At 34.9% G+C, this 18,687-nt stretch overlaps 1 protein-coding gene and 1 long non-coding RNA gene across 2 annotated transcripts; one reads left to right on the top strand and one right to left on the bottom strand.

Moving 5' to 3' along the window:
* Positions 1 to 226: 226 nt before the first annotated feature.
* On the bottom strand, positions 227 to 1,232 carry LOC126749442 (uncharacterized). Its single transcript, XR_007665059.1, has 4 exons — positions 1,004 to 1,232; positions 895 to 948; positions 602 to 836; positions 227 to 430 (listed from the first exon to the last, which is right to left on the bottom strand). It is a non-coding gene; the product is annotated as an uncharacterized LOC126749442 (long non-coding RNA).
* Positions 1,233 to 3,071: 1,839 nt separating this feature from the next.
* Positions 3,072 to 18,687, top strand: LOC126749439 (exosome component 10-like). The gene is made up of 13 exons (XM_050459134.1): positions 3,072 to 3,261; positions 3,317 to 3,715; positions 5,479 to 5,669; positions 5,724 to 6,054; positions 6,152 to 6,499; positions 6,558 to 6,706; positions 10,973 to 11,135; positions 11,194 to 11,439; positions 11,487 to 11,696; positions 17,536 to 17,882; positions 17,945 to 17,988; positions 18,092 to 18,315; positions 18,502 to 18,687. Exons 1-13 carry the CDS (start codon positions 3,145 to 3,147, stop codon positions 18,571 to 18,573), a joined length of 2,841 nt encoding a protein of 946 aa, XP_050315091.1. The 5' UTR covers positions 3,072 to 3,144; the 3' UTR covers positions 18,574 to 18,687.

Here is an 18,687-nt window from a genome sequence, read left to right on the forward strand (position 1 = left end):
ACGAAATATACATAACTATTAACTAATTCCAGGCAGTAATTTCTCTGAAACGTCCATGTCTTGCAAGTCTTCCTGGACTTTCAATGTTTCCTCCTTCAACTGCCTGGAAGTGACTGAAATATTTTTCATAATTCCAGGCAGTTGATTGGCCAACGTAATTCTTCTGCATTATATGATATATGACGTTTTTAAGAGATTATACAAGGGTCTCTGGAAACAAACCTGAAATCTCAATTTCCCTTCAGGATGAGGTTCTTGGACGTTGAAAATATAGTGTGAACACTAGGCCATAACCAAGAAAAAGTTCGCTTTCATTCCAGTCTGAGTTTTTGGGTTTGTTTGCTAGGCAGTTAGTATCCAGGACTCAAAAATCGATTATGTACAGTGGATATCCCTTAGTGAGAAACTGGATGATCTCCTTGGGTTGGGCCTGGAATTAAAATACATAGTTTGGGTTTAAAACATTTTAGGCTTTCTTTTTCAACTGCCTGGAAGTGATTGAAATATTTTAATAATTCCAGGCACTTGATAACGCAATTCTTCTGCAACATATGATATATGACGTGTTTAAGAGATTATACAAGGATCTCTGGCAACAAACCTGAAGCATGCTCTAAAATAATTTACACTTAAATCCCAATGTCCCTTCAGGATGAGGTTCTTGGACGTTGAAAATGTAGTGTGAACACTAGGCCATAACCAAGAACAAGTTCGCTTGCATTCCAGGATGAGTTTTTGGGTTTGTTTGTTAGGCAGTTAGTATCCAGGACTCAATAATCGATTATGTACAGTGGATATCCCTTAGTGAGAAACTGGATGATCTCCTTGGGTTGGGCCTGGAATTAAAATACACAGTTTGGGTTTAAAACATTTTAGATTTCCTCCTTCAACTACCTGGAAGTCATAGAAATATTTTAATAATTTCTGGCACTTGATAACGTAATTCTTCTGCAACATATGACATGACGTTTTTAAAAGATTATACAAATCTCTGGCAACAAACCTGAAGCATGCTCTAAGATAATTTACATATAAACCCCAATGTCCCTTCAGGATGAGGTTATTGGACGTTGAAAATCTAGTGTGAACACTAGGCCATAACCAAGGACAAGTTCGCTTGCATTCCAGTCAGTTTTTGGGTTTGTTTGTTAGGCAGTTAGTATCCAGGGCTCAATAATCGATTATGTACAGTGGATATTCGTTAGTGAGAAACTGGATGATCTCCTTGGGTTGGGCCTGGAATTAAAATACACAGTTTGGGTTTAAAACATTTTAGATTTCCTCCTTCAACTACCTGGAAGTCATAGAAATATTTTAATAATTCCAGGCACTTGATAACGTAATTCTTCTGCAACATATGACATGACGTGTTTAAGAGATTATACAAGGATCTCTGGAAACAAACCTGAAGCATGCTCTAAAATAATTTACACTTAAATCCCAATGTCCCATCAGGATGAGGTTATTGGACGTTGAAAATCTAATGTGAACACTAGGCCATAACCAAGAACAAGTTCGCTTGCATTCCAGTCTGAGTTTTTGGGTTTGTTTGTTAGGCAGTTAGTATCCAGGAATCAATAATCGATTATGTACAGTGGATATCGCTTAGTGAGAAACTGAATGATCTTCTTGAGTTGGGCCTGGAATTAAAATACACAGTTTGGGTTTAAAACATTTTAGATTTTCTCCTTCAACTGCCTGGAAGTGATTCAAATATTTTAATAAATCCAGGCACTTGATAACGTAATTCTTCTGCAACATATGATATATGACCTGTTTAAGAGATTATACAAGGATCTCTGGCAACAAACCTGAAGCATGCTCTAAAATAATTTACACTTAAATCCCAATGTCCGTTCGGGATGAGGTTCTTGGACGTTGAAAATCTAGTGTGAACACTAGGCCATAACCAAGAACAAGTTCGCTTGCATTCCAGGCTGAGTTTTTAGGTTTGTTTGTTAGGCAGTTAGTATCCAGGACTCAATAATCGATTATGTACAGTGGATATCCCTTAGTGAGAAACTGGATGATCTTCTTGGGTTGGGCCTGGAATTAAAATACATAGTTTGGGTTTAAAACATTTTAGGCTTTCTTTTTCAACTGCCTGGAAGTGATTGAAATATTTTAATAATTCCAGGCACTTGATAACGTAATTCTTCTGCAACATATGACATGACGTGTTTAAGAGATTATACAAGGATCTCTGGAAACAAACCTGAAGCATGCTCTAAAATAATTTACACTTAAATCCCAATGTCCCATCAGGATGAGGTTATTGGACGTTGAAAATCTAATGTGAACACTAGGCCATAACCAAGAACAAGTTCGCTTGCATTCCAGTCTGAGTTTTTGGGTTTGTTTGTTAGGCAGTTAGTATCCAGGACTCAATAATGGATTATGTACAGTGGATATCCCTTAGTGAGAAACTGGATGATCTTCTTGGGTTGGGCCTGGAATTAAAATACACAGTTTGGGTTTAAAACATTTTAGATTTCCTCCTTCAACTGCCTGGAAGTGATTGAAATATTTTAATAATTCCAGGCACTTGATAACGTAATTCTTCTGCAACATATGACATGACGTTTTTAAAAGATTATACAAGGATCTCTGGCAACAAACCTGAAGCATGCTCTAAGATAATTTACATATAAACCCCAATGTCCCTTCAGGATGAGGTTATTGGACGTTGAAAATCTAGTGTGAACACTAGGCCATAACCAAGAACAAGTTCGCTTGCATTCCAGGCTCAGTTTTTGGGTTTGTTTGTTAGGCAGTTAGTATCCAGGACTCAATAATAGTGAGTGAAAAACTGGATGATCTCCTTGGGTTGGGCCTAGAATTAAAATACACAGTTTGGGTTTAAAACATTTTAGATTTTCTCCTTCAACTGCCTGGAAGTAATAGAAATATTTTACTAGGCAATTGATCATAATTTCCAGAAGATCCAGACTTATTTCTCTTACTCTTCTGTACGTATCTTATAACATGAAAAATCGAATATAACGCTTATAAATCCCCGAGCAGCGTTCCAGGAGCCACTTGCATCGAATTATTTGAGGTTAAACTTTTAGGTTATAAGCGTCTTGCACCTAGAGGATTTTTTATACAAGTTGTAATTAAACTATTTCCAATTTTTAATATAAAATGGAAAAGGAAAAAGGTCAAGAAAACCCTGTAGAAGATGAAAATACTGCAATGCCTCCTAGCGAAGAAACCAGCGACATTATTCCAGGTTATAAGAGCATAGACGATTTTACAAAGGTATGTATACCTAAAAAGGTTCTTTACTTTACTATCTACTACAGTATCTCTTTAGGATGGGTTCAAAATCCTTATGGAGGGCATCAAACATGCCAACGCACTACCTTCAGGCAACGATTTAAACTTTTACAGAACCTTCGAGTCGTTCAATAACATTAACAAAAGTCAGTCCGCCCAAATCTTGACTAATATCTCTAACTTATTGAAGAAAACCGAAGTCGGGGGCAACATTTATAACCAGACCGTCGACAAGAAAACGGAGATCCTCATAGATGCTAACGATATCATTTTAGAGCGAATTGCCAACGATATAGATGAAATGAACGGTATTAGGAAGTTCTTTAATGAACCCGTTGTGTTGCATACGGTTAGCGCCCAAGTACCTGCTAATATTAATGGGTCTTGGAACAGGAGTAACGTGAAGTTTTCTATGTCCGATAATATTGTAACTAAGGTAAGTTTATTTTTAATAGCTTGAATTTGTATGTATAAAATGGGGTTTTCTTTATTAAATATTCAGCTGGATTAAACCGTAGCTGGTTATTTAAAGATTTGTATCACAATAGTGCAATAGACAAGATTCTGACTATTTCAATAAATTCTTGAGGGTATGTACTAATTGTGAGGAATTAGTCAAGGTTTCGATAATTTTTGACCATACTGAGTATCTGTTTTACACCTCATGGAGGTACCATAGGATCCGCTAGTTATTTTAAATGTAAAGTAAAAATTACAAAAAAGTATTATAGATAATAAATAGCAATGGTAGCGGGAGACTGTAAAAAAATCTATGGAGACTGCGGATTTGTGGTAAATCATCACTTTCACCTCAAAACTTAAGCAAAAGTAAAAGTCTTTTTAACAATAAATTGCTTTTGTTGCAAAAATGATTCATGCAGAAACTAAGCAATCCTTTGTTGTTTTTGCAAAACTCTATGAGACATTCTGTGAAGACCACAAGAGAAGAACAATAAGAAAAAGGCCTCGGAATAGACCAAACAGTATCTTTTTTTATTTGTCTCTTTCTAACTAATTTCAACTGCCTGGAAGAGTGAGAGAAATTATGCCTTATTTCCAGGCAGTTGAAGTCATTTTTGTCTCATTCTACCTAATGCAATTACCTGGAAGAGTGAGAGATATAGATGATTTTACAAATTCTGTTTAGATATAAAAGTTGATCGATACATTGAATGCTTTGATCTGGATTTTAATATTCAAATAAGATTTTAATTTGAGATACAAAGAATCCTTGGACCTCACAAATTTCCAGAGTTAGAGGGAGTTTTATCCACAAGGATCAACCAGTTAATTAAACTGTCTGGAAGATTGTCAACTTTTTTTTTGTCCTACCAAGTAGTTCAAGTGGTCATTGATCTTTTCCAGGCAGTTGAACACTTTCAACTGCTTGGAAAAATTAACTGGTCATCTCACAATTTTTGACTATCATTTCTCTAAAGTCGTTATGAAATTTAAGGAAATCAAATAGTGGATTTCTGGATTTTTTTACAGTTAAGTCTGATTTGGTGATTTTCTGTTAATTTCCAGGCAGCATTCAATTTTTCAGAACTTTCAGGCAATTTAGTTAGTTCATTATTCACTGAATTCCACTCAGTTGAATAATGGAATTAATTTCAATATTCCAGGCAGTTGAGCCTTAAAATTTGGCAAATTTCTGGAAAAATTAATTGTTGATTCAACTGCCTGGAATAATGAAATTAATTCAATGATTCAACCTGGAATTTAATGAAGAATGTACTGAACTACCTGAAATTTGACAAATATCTTAAAAAATTGATCCTTGATTCAACTGCCTGGAATAATGAAATTAATTCAATGATTCAACCTGGAGTTTAATGAGGAATGAACTGAACTACCTGAAATTTGACAAAATTCTTGAAAAAGTGATCCTTGGCTCAACTGCCTGGAATAATGAAATTATTTCCATGATTCAACCTGGAATTTAATGAAAAATGAACTGAACTACCTGAAATTTGACAAATATCTTAAAAAATTGATCCTTGATTCAACTGCCTGGAATAATGAAATTAATTCAATGATTCAACCTAGAATTTAATTAGAAATGTGTATATATATTTAGTTTGTTGTGATTTGTTATTTCTTTAGCGACCGTGGCTCAAACACTGTTTTTAAGTAATTTTAATAAAAAAATTGTTTCTTGTGAGCATGAGAAATTATTCATTTACCCCATTTCTATAGGATACTTCAACTAAAACGAATGCAACCACTATACGCCTTCTGGCAGGAGAGAACATCCTGAGGCCTCAAAAGTTTTTCAAGGATAAGATAAATAATAATAACGATTATCCTTGGGAGCCGAGGATAAGGGACAAACCAAACTCCCTTAAGCCTTTAGCAATCTTTTTAGAGGAAACTGAAAATGGAAAGGAGTAAGTAAACTATTAACCTTACTGAGTTTCGTATTTATTATTAAAATATTATAGGTTTTCTCACCCTTACGAGTTTGAACTAGACAGATTCACCCCGGCAGAAAATTTACTAAAAAAAACTGAAATAACCCCACCGAAACCCATCCAAAATACTCCGCTCATAGAAATCAATACGCCAGAGCAACTTCCCGAATTGCTAGAGGATCTACAGAAGTTCCAGTTTATTGCTGTTGACGTGGAACATCATTCGTATAGATCTTTTATGGGGATAACGTGTCTAGTGCAAATTTCTACCCCCGAAAAGGATTATTTGATCGACGCTTTAGCTTTGAGGAACGACTTGTGGGTTTTGAATGAAGTGTTTACTAAACCCAGTATAACTAAGGTAAAGTTTTTCTTATTTCACTTGTTAATAAATCTGTGTATCCAAATAATATTTGTTAGTAATTGGCCTGATTAACATACAAACTGTAAAATTCCAGATTTTTCATGGTGCCGACTCGGACATCCCTTGGCTCCAAAGGGACTTATCCCTCTACGTGGTCAATATGTTCGACACTCACCAGGCGGCCAAACAACTCGGTTATTCCGGGTTATCATTGGCGTATCTGATGAGACGCTTTTGTAGTTTTACGCCGAATAAACAGTTCCAATTGGCCGATTGGCGGATACGTCCCTTACCCACGGAATTAAAAAATTACGCGCGAGAAGACACCCATTACTTGATATACATTTATCAAAACATGAGGAACGAGTTGATCGACAAAGGAAACGGAAAAAGTAATCTGTTGAAGGCGGTTATCGGGCAAAGTACCGCGTTATGTCTAAAAGTAAAAGCGATACGTTTTTGAGGGGGTTGAAAATTGAAAAACGTGAAATTCGTTTTAGAGATACTTGAAACCGATTTGGAACGTGCAGAGTCACATGGAGTTTTACCGGAGGTGTCACAGGAATTTCGATAACAGGCAGCTGTTTGCTCTGAGGGAAATTTACAAGTGGAGGGATCGACTGGCTAGAAGTGAAGATGAAAGTACTGGGTGAGTGAGAACGTGGATATTTAAAGTTCGCGTTTACAGTATTCTCCGGTATTGTCTTTTTCTAGTCTTAAACTTTTGTGTTTTATTATGCTGTTCAATTGGTCCTTAACTGGAAACTTCTTCTCTTGTGAGGATCAATTCTGGTAGTTCATTAGCATCCTTCCTTGATGCTTTGCGTGACTGTTATAGTTGTCCCTTTGTACTAAAACCATTTTATCATATAGTAGAATAGAATAGAACAAGACAAACTCACATGTTACACTATTCAATAATAGTTTATCATATTACACAGCAATATAAAAATGTCTATGTGCAGTTATTATGCTTGAATCTAATAATGACATGTGACTAAGACAAAAACAAAATCCTATTATTTGATTAACATAATAGAAATAAAACATAAAGACATTTTTCCTGTGTAAGTATAGGAGTTGCCAATAGATTGCACTTGATTGGAGTTACTCTTATGGGCATAATAGGATGTTTATTAAAGTTATTTTAAGTTCTATTGTAGGAGTGATTAACTGCTGCAAAACACATTGAATGGAAATATGCACACGAACTTATAATAAACTTATACTACTAGAAAATATTGAGATATGGCAGTTAAAATATAATGGCTTTTTTAAAATTTTCTGAAGAAAACCATTAAATTTTATACACTAAAAATCAAGTTTTCTCACAGGAGTGCCTGGAAGAAATAAAATAATTTGTCTCTTACTGGAAAGTCAATATCTCGAGTTCTGATGGTTAACATGTTGTAATTATTAATATCTGGGATACTCTTAAGGACTTTTCAAGTATTTCCTGAAAAAATTATTAAAATCCATTGACTAAGAATCAAGATATTGACAGTTTTGTTACAGGAGTGCCTGGAAGAAACAAAATAATTTGTCTCTTACTGGCAAGTCAATATCTCTAGTTCTAATGGTTAAAATGTTGTAATTATTAATATCTGGGATACTCTTAAGGACTTTTCAAGTATTTTCTGAAAAAATTATTAAAATCTATGCACTAAACATCCTCAAAACATTGATATTTTTCTCACAAGGGTGCCTGAAGGGGAGACTGACCTAAAATGACATACCACTTTATTTTTGCTTATTCATTTTTTACTCTTTTAATGTAAACATACAAAATCATTAGTAATTTATAATACTAAAGGTTTATAATAAGAATATAACCTAATTTTTTTAAAATAAATGAATAATCCTGGCGAAAAAATTATAAAAAGAAATATGTAAATGTGTCATCTTACCCGAGCATACTTGGGTAAAATGACATAAGAAACTTACATAGGTACATTTAAAAACTAACTAACAAAGTTCACATACATATTGTTTGCTTCTTTTAGAAATACCAGCACACTCACAATGTGCCCATTTCGAGTACGATTGACATCTAACCCATGTTTCCTTGGACTTGGACATAGAGTACAAACTGTTACAATATAGGCAGGGTGGATCATCTTCGTCGTCTTCATCTTGAAACGGCTCTTTATTATCAGAGTTTTCGTCCATTGGGACAAAGTGTTCGGATGCTACTATATGGCAGCCTTACGTGTTATGCGGTTTTTACTTTCTTTGGCAACTTCTTTGATTTGAATAACTTCTTTTAAACTTTCAGGGCTTTCAACTAAATGAGTTAATTTTTTTTTGGTTCGTTTCAGTAGCTTGTTTTTCCGCTTCTCTAGCTTTAAGTTCCTCTAATATTGGGGTACTCGTAAGCACTTTGGTTCCTTCTGCCTTCCGCTTTCTTGGGTTTGCCTGTATCCCGGATGAACTTGGAAGGGGGGAAATGTCTTGTGGGCGAATAACTGAAATATTGTTTATATTCAACGAATGGTTAGCCACCATCTTGATATCTATCTGTGACCATTGCAGGGTTAAACAGATAATCAGGAAATATATCTGGGTTTAGCTGCTTTTCCATATGCTGCAGCAAATAACCCGCCAATCTGATATGAAGAAACAGTTCTGCCTGGATGACATTTCAGCCATTTTGTAACTTCTTGATCATAAAATGTTTTTAATGGCCCAAAAAAGCACACATCTAAAGGTTGCAGCCGGTGGGTGCAATGAAGTGGGAAACATATCATTTCTATTTCATTTTCTTTAGCAAATCTTGTAACATCTAGAGTTTTATGGCTAGCATGACCATCAATCAGAAGTAACACTTTATTTGCCTTTGAAGGATTAGAATATTCTCTAAAATGTTGCATCCATTTTAGAAAAATCTCGCCCGTCTTCCAGCCTGTCTTCTGAGCTATTCCCAATGTACCTAAGGCAGCCTCGTCGGTCAGTTCCTTTTTCCAGTTTTTTCTGGGAAAAATTAATGATGGGGGAATATAGGCTCCTGCTGCGCTCATGCAAACCACAGCAGCTGTAATATGCTGCCCCCTTTCAGCACTTGAAATTAAGCCAACTTGTTTTCGACCTTTGGTAGTAAGTATTCGGCTAGGTTTTTGGACAGTAGACAGGCCAGATTCGTCTACATTCTAAATGGGCGTGGGGTTGATAAGCTCTTTTTCAATTATTGTCTCTTGAAAAGTTCTAAAAAAATTAGCAATTTGCGGTTTATTGAAGGATTGTGCTCTATCGGCCGAAGTAGCTTCAGGCTTTCTAAGAGATATATCGGGGTTTCTGGACCTAAATGCACGTAGCCAATCCCAACCAGGCATTTTAGTAGTTGAGTTGAACCTGTGTGCAATTCCATTTCTTTCTGCCAGTTGATACGCCAAGGAACGAACTGATTCATCGCATGATAAACCAAATAAACAAGATTCCAATAATTTGATATTTTGAACTAGGTCCCTCTCCAACTCTACGGAAAACGTGGTTTCGTATCGGCCTAGACCCTTATCAGTAGCTTTGACTCTTTTATTTTTGTCCGATGCTCGTCTTCTTAGCGTAGCCTGGGGTACGCCAAATGTTTTTGAAGCTTTGAGCCAGCCCATTTCTCCATTTTGTACTGCCGCAATAGCTTTTTGCATCTGTAACGGATCCCAAGACTGACGCGTGGATTTTCTTGAGTAATTTCCAACCATTCTAAAAAAAATAAGAAGAAACAATTCATTTTGAGAAACTGTAAAAAAATAAGGGCAAAATGCCACACCTTGTACCACAAACACATGTTTATTTATAAAAATGTTATTTATCAAAAAAAATGTTAAAATGTTGTTATTTTACCAATAAATAAGATTAATACATACCGGTAATTAGGTTAGAGCGTAAAAAATTAAACTTTAAATACTTTAGTTAAATCTTCTGTTTTAAAACACAAACATTTTGTAGACTTGAAAAAATACGAAGCACGCCCTATGAACGTTAATGCCAAACTAATCTCGATATTTTTAATACGCTTAATATAAAGACATGCCGGGACACTATTGACATAAAGTTATTCCGAAAAATAGTGTTGCCAAGTTGGAGATTTTGTAGCTATGTTGTTTTTCCCTAGTATGTCATTTTAGGCCAGCCTCCCCTAAGTAATAAAATAATTTATACCAAAGAATTTGAGTCGGTTGTTTTATTATCATTATCATTATAATTTCATTCGTATTGACTTTTTTACAGTTTATACAATGTTCGTAACAAGAGTCACATGAAAGCTCATTGCTGGCAGTTTTATGAAAAAAATTTTGACACCTAAACGGATTCGTAAATTTTCATAAATAGGGAAACTTTGTCTTGATAAATAATTTTAAAAAACATTTTTATTCTTCATTAGTCGCACTGAAATTTCCATAGAATTTACGAGTTCCATATTTTTAATGGATGTATACATCAGTTACAGCACCCTCCATATTTAAATCTTCATTTAATCCTACAATAAAATTGAGGTTTTTTAATTTGTGTTAACTATATCTTTTATTCAATATAATATATGCCCTGTTATAATAATGCCTCTTTTTGATATGTCACAAGTTTTATTTTAATTAAGGTAAAGTTCAAAGGCTCTGTATGTGATTTGAAATACAACTTTTGTTTAATTTACCTTAGAACTGTAAGACTTGGTTCGAGAGACCTTGGTTTCCACGTTTATTAATTATTGTTTCTTTAGTAAATCAATAGTTTAAGGTTATGATTGTTCCTTGGAGTAGTGTATGTGTAAGTTGGACTGGATTAGTAGGCTGCTCTTGAACTTTAACTTCAGATGAAAATAATTTAGCACATTTTACACATACTAATGCCAATGCATTTCTCTTCATTACTATGCACAAAACAACCAAATAAAATGATATAGACAAGTTTTCTCCACTTTTAGATATGTCTTGCCCAACAACATGCTACTAGAAATATCCGGTCGTTTACCGAAAGAAATGCAAGGCATCTTGGCGTGCTGTAGTCCAGTACCTCCGCTATTGCGTGCGAACTTACTAGAGATTCACAAGATAATCTTAAAAGCTTTAGAGCAACCATTCGAAGAGGTATAGAGTCACTCAGTATGAACTTAATAGTATTTGCTTGAATGGTGCATCTTTACAGCCCATACTGAAGGAGCCAACCAGAGCGAGAGGATCGACAAAGAAAATGACAAAAATTAACATCGATAGTCCCCTTCATTGTCCTCACGATTTAACAAAATCCGACGAGTTTCGAGACGATTTACCCACGCTACTAAGGTCCCCAGAAAAACAGGACATAAAAAGTCTCCTGACCGCTAAACACCAATGGGAGCACACCAAATCGATTTGTTCGGTGTTTAATAGTGCTATCAATGAAGTTATTGAGGTGAGTTTTTAGTTCAATAATTGCGTAATCTAATATACATTTTATAGAAGGAAAAAAGCAGTATTGAAAAACTTCGAAAGTTCAAAGAAAACTTCAAGTTCCTGGGCCCATTCGAGAGGTACACTTTGGTTAAACCATTTATCGAAAGCAGAGAGAGAAAGATAGCGGAAGAGCGTAAGAAGTTGGAAGAGGAGACGAAACGCGATAAAGATGGTGGTACGCAGGAGGAACGTACCGACGAAGAGAGAATTGAATCAGTAAGTAACTTTAGTCGCCTATTTTAAAATTACATAAAATTTGTCCAGTACGTTCGTTAACATATTGTACGAGGGTGGTTCAATAAGTTCGATATTACTTTATTTAATAAGAACTGTCTTGCTCCTCAAAATAGGTCACTTCTTAATCTTTGGAAAATCTGTGACAATTGACATATTTATCTAATTTTGTCATATCACAGACGAGGGTGATACATTGATTTTGTCTAACTCACATTGTCCAAATTATGCCAGGAAAACACAATTTTCGGAAGATTTAGACAGTAATAGCGAAATGAAAGGGTGATATAGAAAAATAGAAAAAAATCGAGTCTCATATTTTAATCCTTATCTCACTCTGACATATCATAGAAAAGGGTGATAAATTGATGTTGTCTCACTCGCATTGTCCAAACTAAACCAGGAAAACACAATTTTCAGAAGATCCAGACAGTAATAGCAAAATGAAAGTGTGTTATAGAAAAAGAGAAAAAAATCGAATCCTTCCATTTATATCTTTGTCTTATGTTTTTTTTATGTTTGGAGTTTTGCGCCTTGAAAATGTGAATTTAGCGAATAAATTCACAAGAAAATTTTCACAATAAAGAGAATGTCTTTATTTAGGTTTACTTCTTTACCTAGTTATTTACCCTTTTTTTTGTATACCCTTTTCCCCTTAAAAAATGTGAATTTGGTAAATAAATTCACATTTGTCTTTTAGTTTCAAAATTTAAAAAAAATATATGAATTTAATATCCAATCGTAAATAAGCAATAACTATCAAAAACCCAAAATTTCTGTAGAAGTAGAACAGTCATAAGGTTTTCATTGGATATGCATGCAAAATAAAATAATCGTTCAAATTGCGCAATAAGTGTCAAAGTTCAAATAGTTTGGTTCTTATATTCCTATTTAAACGTAAATTTAGCGAATACATACACTGGTTTTTGAGGATGAAGTATTTGAAGCGGAAAGAAAGTTTTCACCGACACTTGATATTCTCAATTAAAAAAAAATGATGAACTTAGTTACGAGATTGACAATTTTAAGACTAAGATCTGAATTTGTTGGTTAAGTCTCTGGAACAGGAAAAAATGGATCTTTCACTCAAGATGGACAAATTAACGGATTTAAATAAGGACCTAATTACCAACATTCACGCTATATAAAACGAGAGTCTTGCATATAAACATCAACTTTCTTTGCTACAAAGAGATGTTGATGAGTATTCTTCTATTAATGAAGGGATGGTGACTTCTATAAGAAAGCCACCTTTTGGAGATTGGGCTCTTGAAAACTCAGTTGGTACCAACAGTCACTGACTCCAGGAATGTGTGTACTGAGATCAATAAACATGATGATTTTCGTCCAAAGCTTCTGTTTGTAGCTGGAAAATGTAATAGATTGTTTCTTAAGCTTTTACGTAACAAAATGGGACATGTGTACAACATTCGATATTTTCTAAACTCGTGATTTGGTACTAACTGCTTCAGCTCTTGCTTCCAATTTTACCAAGAACGATTTGGTGATCTTGTAGTTGAACGGAACATATTATTCTCCTACATCTATTATTAACGATTTTATCATTCCCTGTAAAAACAAGCCCTTGTTTTGGACCAAGTTGCAGTCTTGTATATAATAGTAATCTGTCATTATATAAAGCTTTCCATAAAAACAACATTGACCTAAGTCGAATACTTGAATGCAATTATGCTAATCATTTTGCTGATTTGGCTTGTATATTACATGGCCACATAAAAAAAAAAATTTCTAGACCCACTGTATAATTCTAAGAATCTAAAACTAATTAGATCACCTGATTTTGTCGAAAGCGTGGGAACTGCGTCTGAGCGTGTGACTGGTTCTGACTCTTTTTTATAGATGATACCGTAGAGGTTGAAGCTCCCTTTCATTCAACTGCAATATCAAAATTAAGCATTGTAATGCATTTTTATTAAATATTCAATCCCGTCGGAATAAGGTGGATGAGCTTCAACTTCTGCTTGCTAATTTTAATTTTCCTGACATTGTTATATTAACAGAACATTGGCTTAGACCTAATGAATGTTTTTGTATTGATGAGTATGTACCACTGTCAGTTTATTATAGACAAAACTCTCTACCAGGAGGGACTGCTGTTCTAATTAGGAGACATTTTCAAAACTTTTTCTGTACTGTTGATAAGTTTGGTGATGCCTCAGTTGAACGGGTTTTTGAGTGTTCGGTGTGTTTTTGTAAATTGTTTAATATGTACGTTATTTGTATATACCGTCCGCCCTCTGGGGATATCAATGTGTTTCTTGACAGGTTAGATTGTCTTCTGTCCCAGTTCCCTATTCACTCGCGTGTTATCTTGGCTGGAGATTTTAATATTAATTATTCAGAGGTTTCCTTACCGCAAAGAATTTCTTTTGATGGAATCTTCAAATCATTTGCACTCACCATGCATGTTAATGCACCCACTCGTATTTCGTCCTCTATTGATTATTTCTGCAGTAATTTGAACGGTGTTACCTGTTCAGTGCACTCAGTGGGTATATCGGATCACGAGGGGGTGTATGTCCAATTCCCTGGTGACTTTAAAAACAAATCTGGCCGCCGCATTGGGAGAGTGTTTAGTGGGAACAATTTGAATTTATTTTCTCAATCCATTTCGTCTGTTAACTGGAATGCGATTCGGGCTGCTCCACAACCATTTTCTTCCTTTTATTATACATTACGTGATAAAATAAATATCTGCTTTCCCTTGGTTAGACTTAAATCCAAGAGACGAAAACCATGGATCACCGCTGGACTAAAAACATCTGCCCAAAATTTGCGATGCTTCGCAAATCTATTGACAATCAATTCATCAGGTCTTATTTTCAGGATTATCGGAAAATGTATAGGCATGTGATAAAAGTCAGAAAGGAACTGTATTACAATGAGCCCTTAGATTCGTCCGGTAACAGACAGAAGGAAAGTTGGTTAATCATTAACGAATGTAGGCAATCTTCTCGTCGGCGGTTAGTTGAATCGGACTTGGGGCCCAATGATTTCAATGACTATTTTTCTAATATTGCTGAGAAGTTACTGGAAGCAGTTGCCAGTGACGGCGATCCATTGCAGTATCTTAATCGGAATGCTATCAACCAATCATTCTTTTTCCACCCTGTTGATGCCACCGAGGTCCTTGAAACAATTCAGTGCTTGAAGAATCATAGGTCTTCGGGTTCCGATGGTATCTATTCACGTCTGCTGTCACTTTTGCCTGCGAGCGCTTTAGGTGCTTTGGTTTGGGCAATCAATCAGTCCTTTCTTCCCATCCTGTTTAAAGGAAGCTATGATTATCCCTCTTCATAAGGGTGGTAGCTTGGACCGACCCTCTAACTTCCGTCCCATATCAATTTTGTCTACCCTCTCCAAGGTGCTTGAGCGGCTTGCAAAAAAGACAATTGTCTCTTTTTTGACCAAATACAATGTGCTGTCCCCTAATCAGTATGGATTTCAGTCATCTAAGGGCACACAGGATGCCATTTTCAGATTCTTGGAGAGTGTGTATCTATCTATGAACTCCAAGGAGGCTGCAGCAGCGATGTTCTGTGATCTGTCCAAGGTCTTCGATTCTGTGGATCATGGAATACTGCTGTCCAAGCTTGATTTTTACGGATTTAAGGGAGTGACTTTGGGGGTGGTTGAAGCCATACAGAGTGTGGTTGCAACAGGGATAGCACATCTTAAATGTGGTGTACCTCAAGGGTCAGTGTTAGGTCCTATTTTATTTTTATTATACGTTAATCACTTAAGCTCTCTATCACTGCATGGACTTACTAGTGGTTCAGTTTGCCGATGATACTACAATTCTGTGGCATAACAAAGATCAAAAAGTAGTCAGTTCTCTCATAGTAGAGGACCTTCACAAAACTAAAGAGTGGTGCATCTGCAATCAGCTTGTATTCAATGTTGATAAGACTTTTGTTTTGGGCTTTAAGTGTAATGTAGAGGGTTTTTTGTTTAATGAGCCGAGCCAGAGTCGATTTTTCGGCCTCTTCATTAATGAAAGTCTAAGGTTTGACAACAACGTTTTGGGCCTCGCTGCTAAACTTTCTTCTGGTTGTTTTGCAGTCAGGGTTGCCAGGCATAAGTTGGGGGGATTCTTTGCTCCTTCAGTTTATTTGGCCTTAATAGACTCTCATATCCGTTATGGGGTTTGTGCTCCAAGGGACTCCTTAACATAATTTTTACTATTCAGAAAAAAGCATTAAGGTATCTGTGTGGTGTTGGTCTGTTGATCAAATTTATTTTATTTTTTTTATTATTCTTGTTTTATGTTGGTTCTCGCCTTTTCTTTTCTTCTTTCTTGGTTTTTTCTTTGATTATATAAAATATGCTTCTATGTACAATCAAAATCGATTCTGTATTCTGTTTTTGTCCTGTATCCTGTATAACCAAATAAATGCTTGTATTATAAATTCTAGGATCAGCAAGCTTTTAGCACAAGTCTGTAAACTTTGCAAATAAAGTATATTTTGACTTTGACATCTAAAATAAGTCTGATTTAAAAAAAAATCATTAAAAATTGTATAACATTTACCAAAGAATCATTAATAATAAAATATGAATTTAATATTTAACAAGAAGAAAAATAAACTTAAAGTCAAAGTCTCACAAATGTAGCGTCCATTAGTTAGGTTACATGTTTCGCCTTACGGCATCACCATACCTGATTCTGAGTACAATAACACACAAAAAAAAAATAGTGTTTTGAATTATGAATTCAATATAAAAGCGTCACGTGCAACCAATCCTTTCCAAGATACAATAGATTTATAGTATACAATAGAATTATAGAATACTATAGTACCAATTATTAGTTAGAAATGATTTTATTAACATTTGGACATTATTTAAAAATCCTATGCAATGTAGCAAGTATTTCGTGATTGACAACATCAAACGCCTTAGTAAAATCCAATAGTACTTAACGCCGTCATATTATTGTTGTGCCACTTCGAAATCGAGATTATTTATGTGGTAGTATCGAAAATTTGTTAATATGTTCTCACACTTGTATGTATATCCAAAACTTGGGAGAGAATTGATAGCACACTCATTGAAGTGACCATTATTATATGAGTAATATAGTCATACACATGAGGAATACAAAGATCAAGAAGAGTTATGTCGAGAGAGTCCTATCCAAAAGCCAACCTCTTTATTTATTAAATGATATTGTACATATAGTTCTCGATCAGCTTAAAATTGAAAGAACAATCAATATTATTTTGTTTATTGTAAATAGTAATCTAGAGGCTTTTGATCTAAGGGAAGGTTTGAAATAAAAACACTACACAAATTGACTAAAACATTAGAAATTTTATTTATACTCTTACATACAATTCTTTTTTTTAGCAATTTCTCTGGTCTATTCCCATGATTTAACTTCATACAGTATTATCTACCAAAAAAGACACATCACCTCCATGTTCTAGCTCCAATAACCCATTTATATAAATAGTAAAGAGTAGCGTACTCAGTACTGTGTCTTGTAATACTTCTACAGCTTGATCATCAAATATGTTTTGTAATTTATGCTGATTAATAACGAAATTACAGATACGTAATTAAAGATAATTCAAAGACTTAAATAATAAATAATTTTTTAATATCTTAACGTTAAGAGCAAAAATTTTTGGCTCAAAAGTCTATGACTTATATATGATATGTATTATTTTAGATAACATACAAAATGCTCTTTATAAAATAAATTCATTTAGAATAGCTCATTTTTAAATAATCATTTTAAGAGTAGTTAAAGTATGAGAATAAGAACGATTTTGATTGGCTAAAATTTAAATTGTAGATCCGAGAGCACTTTTTATCGTTGGCCCGTCAAGCGTTACCGACCGAAGCGTCGACACACTCCCCGAAAAAAATGTCGCTACTAGAAATGGGCGGCAGTAAAAAACGGAAACGGGACGAATCCCCGATGGACCCTTTGGAGTGTGCTGAACTCGAGCACAACGTGCAAACGCCTTTGCCCAACTTCAAGATCAAACTTCACACTAATGTTGATAAGAGCGCCGCGGAGCGGAATAGTGCCAAGAGGAAATCGTGCGAAGCAGATCCTGGACCAAGCAAGGTCTCTGATAATTGTAGAACGGATGGTAGCAGTAAAAAGAAGTTTAGTCCGAAAAAGAAGGGCAAAAAGTGAGTTTTAATTAGTGAAAAATGTAATTTAATTAAAACCGATTTATTATTGACTTTTGCAGTAGGAACCAACAAAACTCTATGCACCAAGACAGCATAACGCAAGGTAGACCATTTTTTTTTACTTAGTATTAATAACTCTGTAAGTCGTAAACTTTGAATGAAACATTGATGGTGCGTTAGGAATGAAATCACGTTTTACTTTGTAGATCCGACTAATGACAAACCAAAAGCACCAAATAAAGCGAACAAAAATAAAAACAAACGTTCGAAAAATAACAATAAAAATAAGAAACCGCCAGCAAAAGAAGAGCACAATCAATCGGAGGAGTTTAACGCTTACGATTACGCGACGGTCGACTTTAAACAGTTTCAGGGTGGAGCAGGACGTGGCGAACAGAAAAAACAGTTCAATTCGAAGTTTAGGGGCAAGGTAAGTCAAACATCACATATTCACATCCGCCATTTGGTTGGTTAAAAAAGAATACAGGACATGAAAACGTTTAATTTTTGAACTCAAATGATGCATACCCCATCAAAGCCCCTTATTCCTTTATCAGGAATTTAAATCCATAGTCCGTTTCATCCAGGTACAACTACATTTTTTTTCAAATTGTAGAATCGTAATCGAGGTGGTCGAGGCAGAGGACAAAAGGCCAAAGCGATGAGTTTCAAACAAGCAACAAAATAAAGGGACTTTATACTGTTACAATTTTTGTTATAATAAATTTCTATGAATATCGATTTATTTTGTTAATTACTATTTGATTGTGTTTAATTCAAATAAATGGGCATGTAAGCTTAA

The sequence above is a fragment of the Anthonomus grandis genome, assembly GCF_022605725.1.
Source record: "Anthonomus grandis grandis chromosome 1 unlocalized genomic scaffold, icAntGran1.3 Chromosome55, whole genome shotgun sequence".
Classification (NCBI taxonomy): domain Eukaryota; kingdom Metazoa; phylum Arthropoda; class Insecta; order Coleoptera; family Curculionidae; genus Anthonomus; species Anthonomus grandis.

Excerpts from the sequence above, each read along its gene's own strand:
- LOC126749439 (XM_050459134.1), top strand. The coding sequence starts at position 3,145 with ATGGAAAAGGAAAAAGGTCAAGAAAACCCTGTAGAAGATGAAAATACT. Across the intron at positions 6,055-6,151 it reads CTAAACCCAGTATAACTAAG|ATTTTTCATGGTGCCGACTC; the intron begins GTAAAGTTTTTC and ends GTAAAATTCCAG. Across the intron at positions 11,440-11,486 it reads CTATCAATGAAGTTATTGAG|AAGGAAAAAAGCAGTATTGA; the intron begins GTGAGTTTTTAG and ends TACATTTTATAG.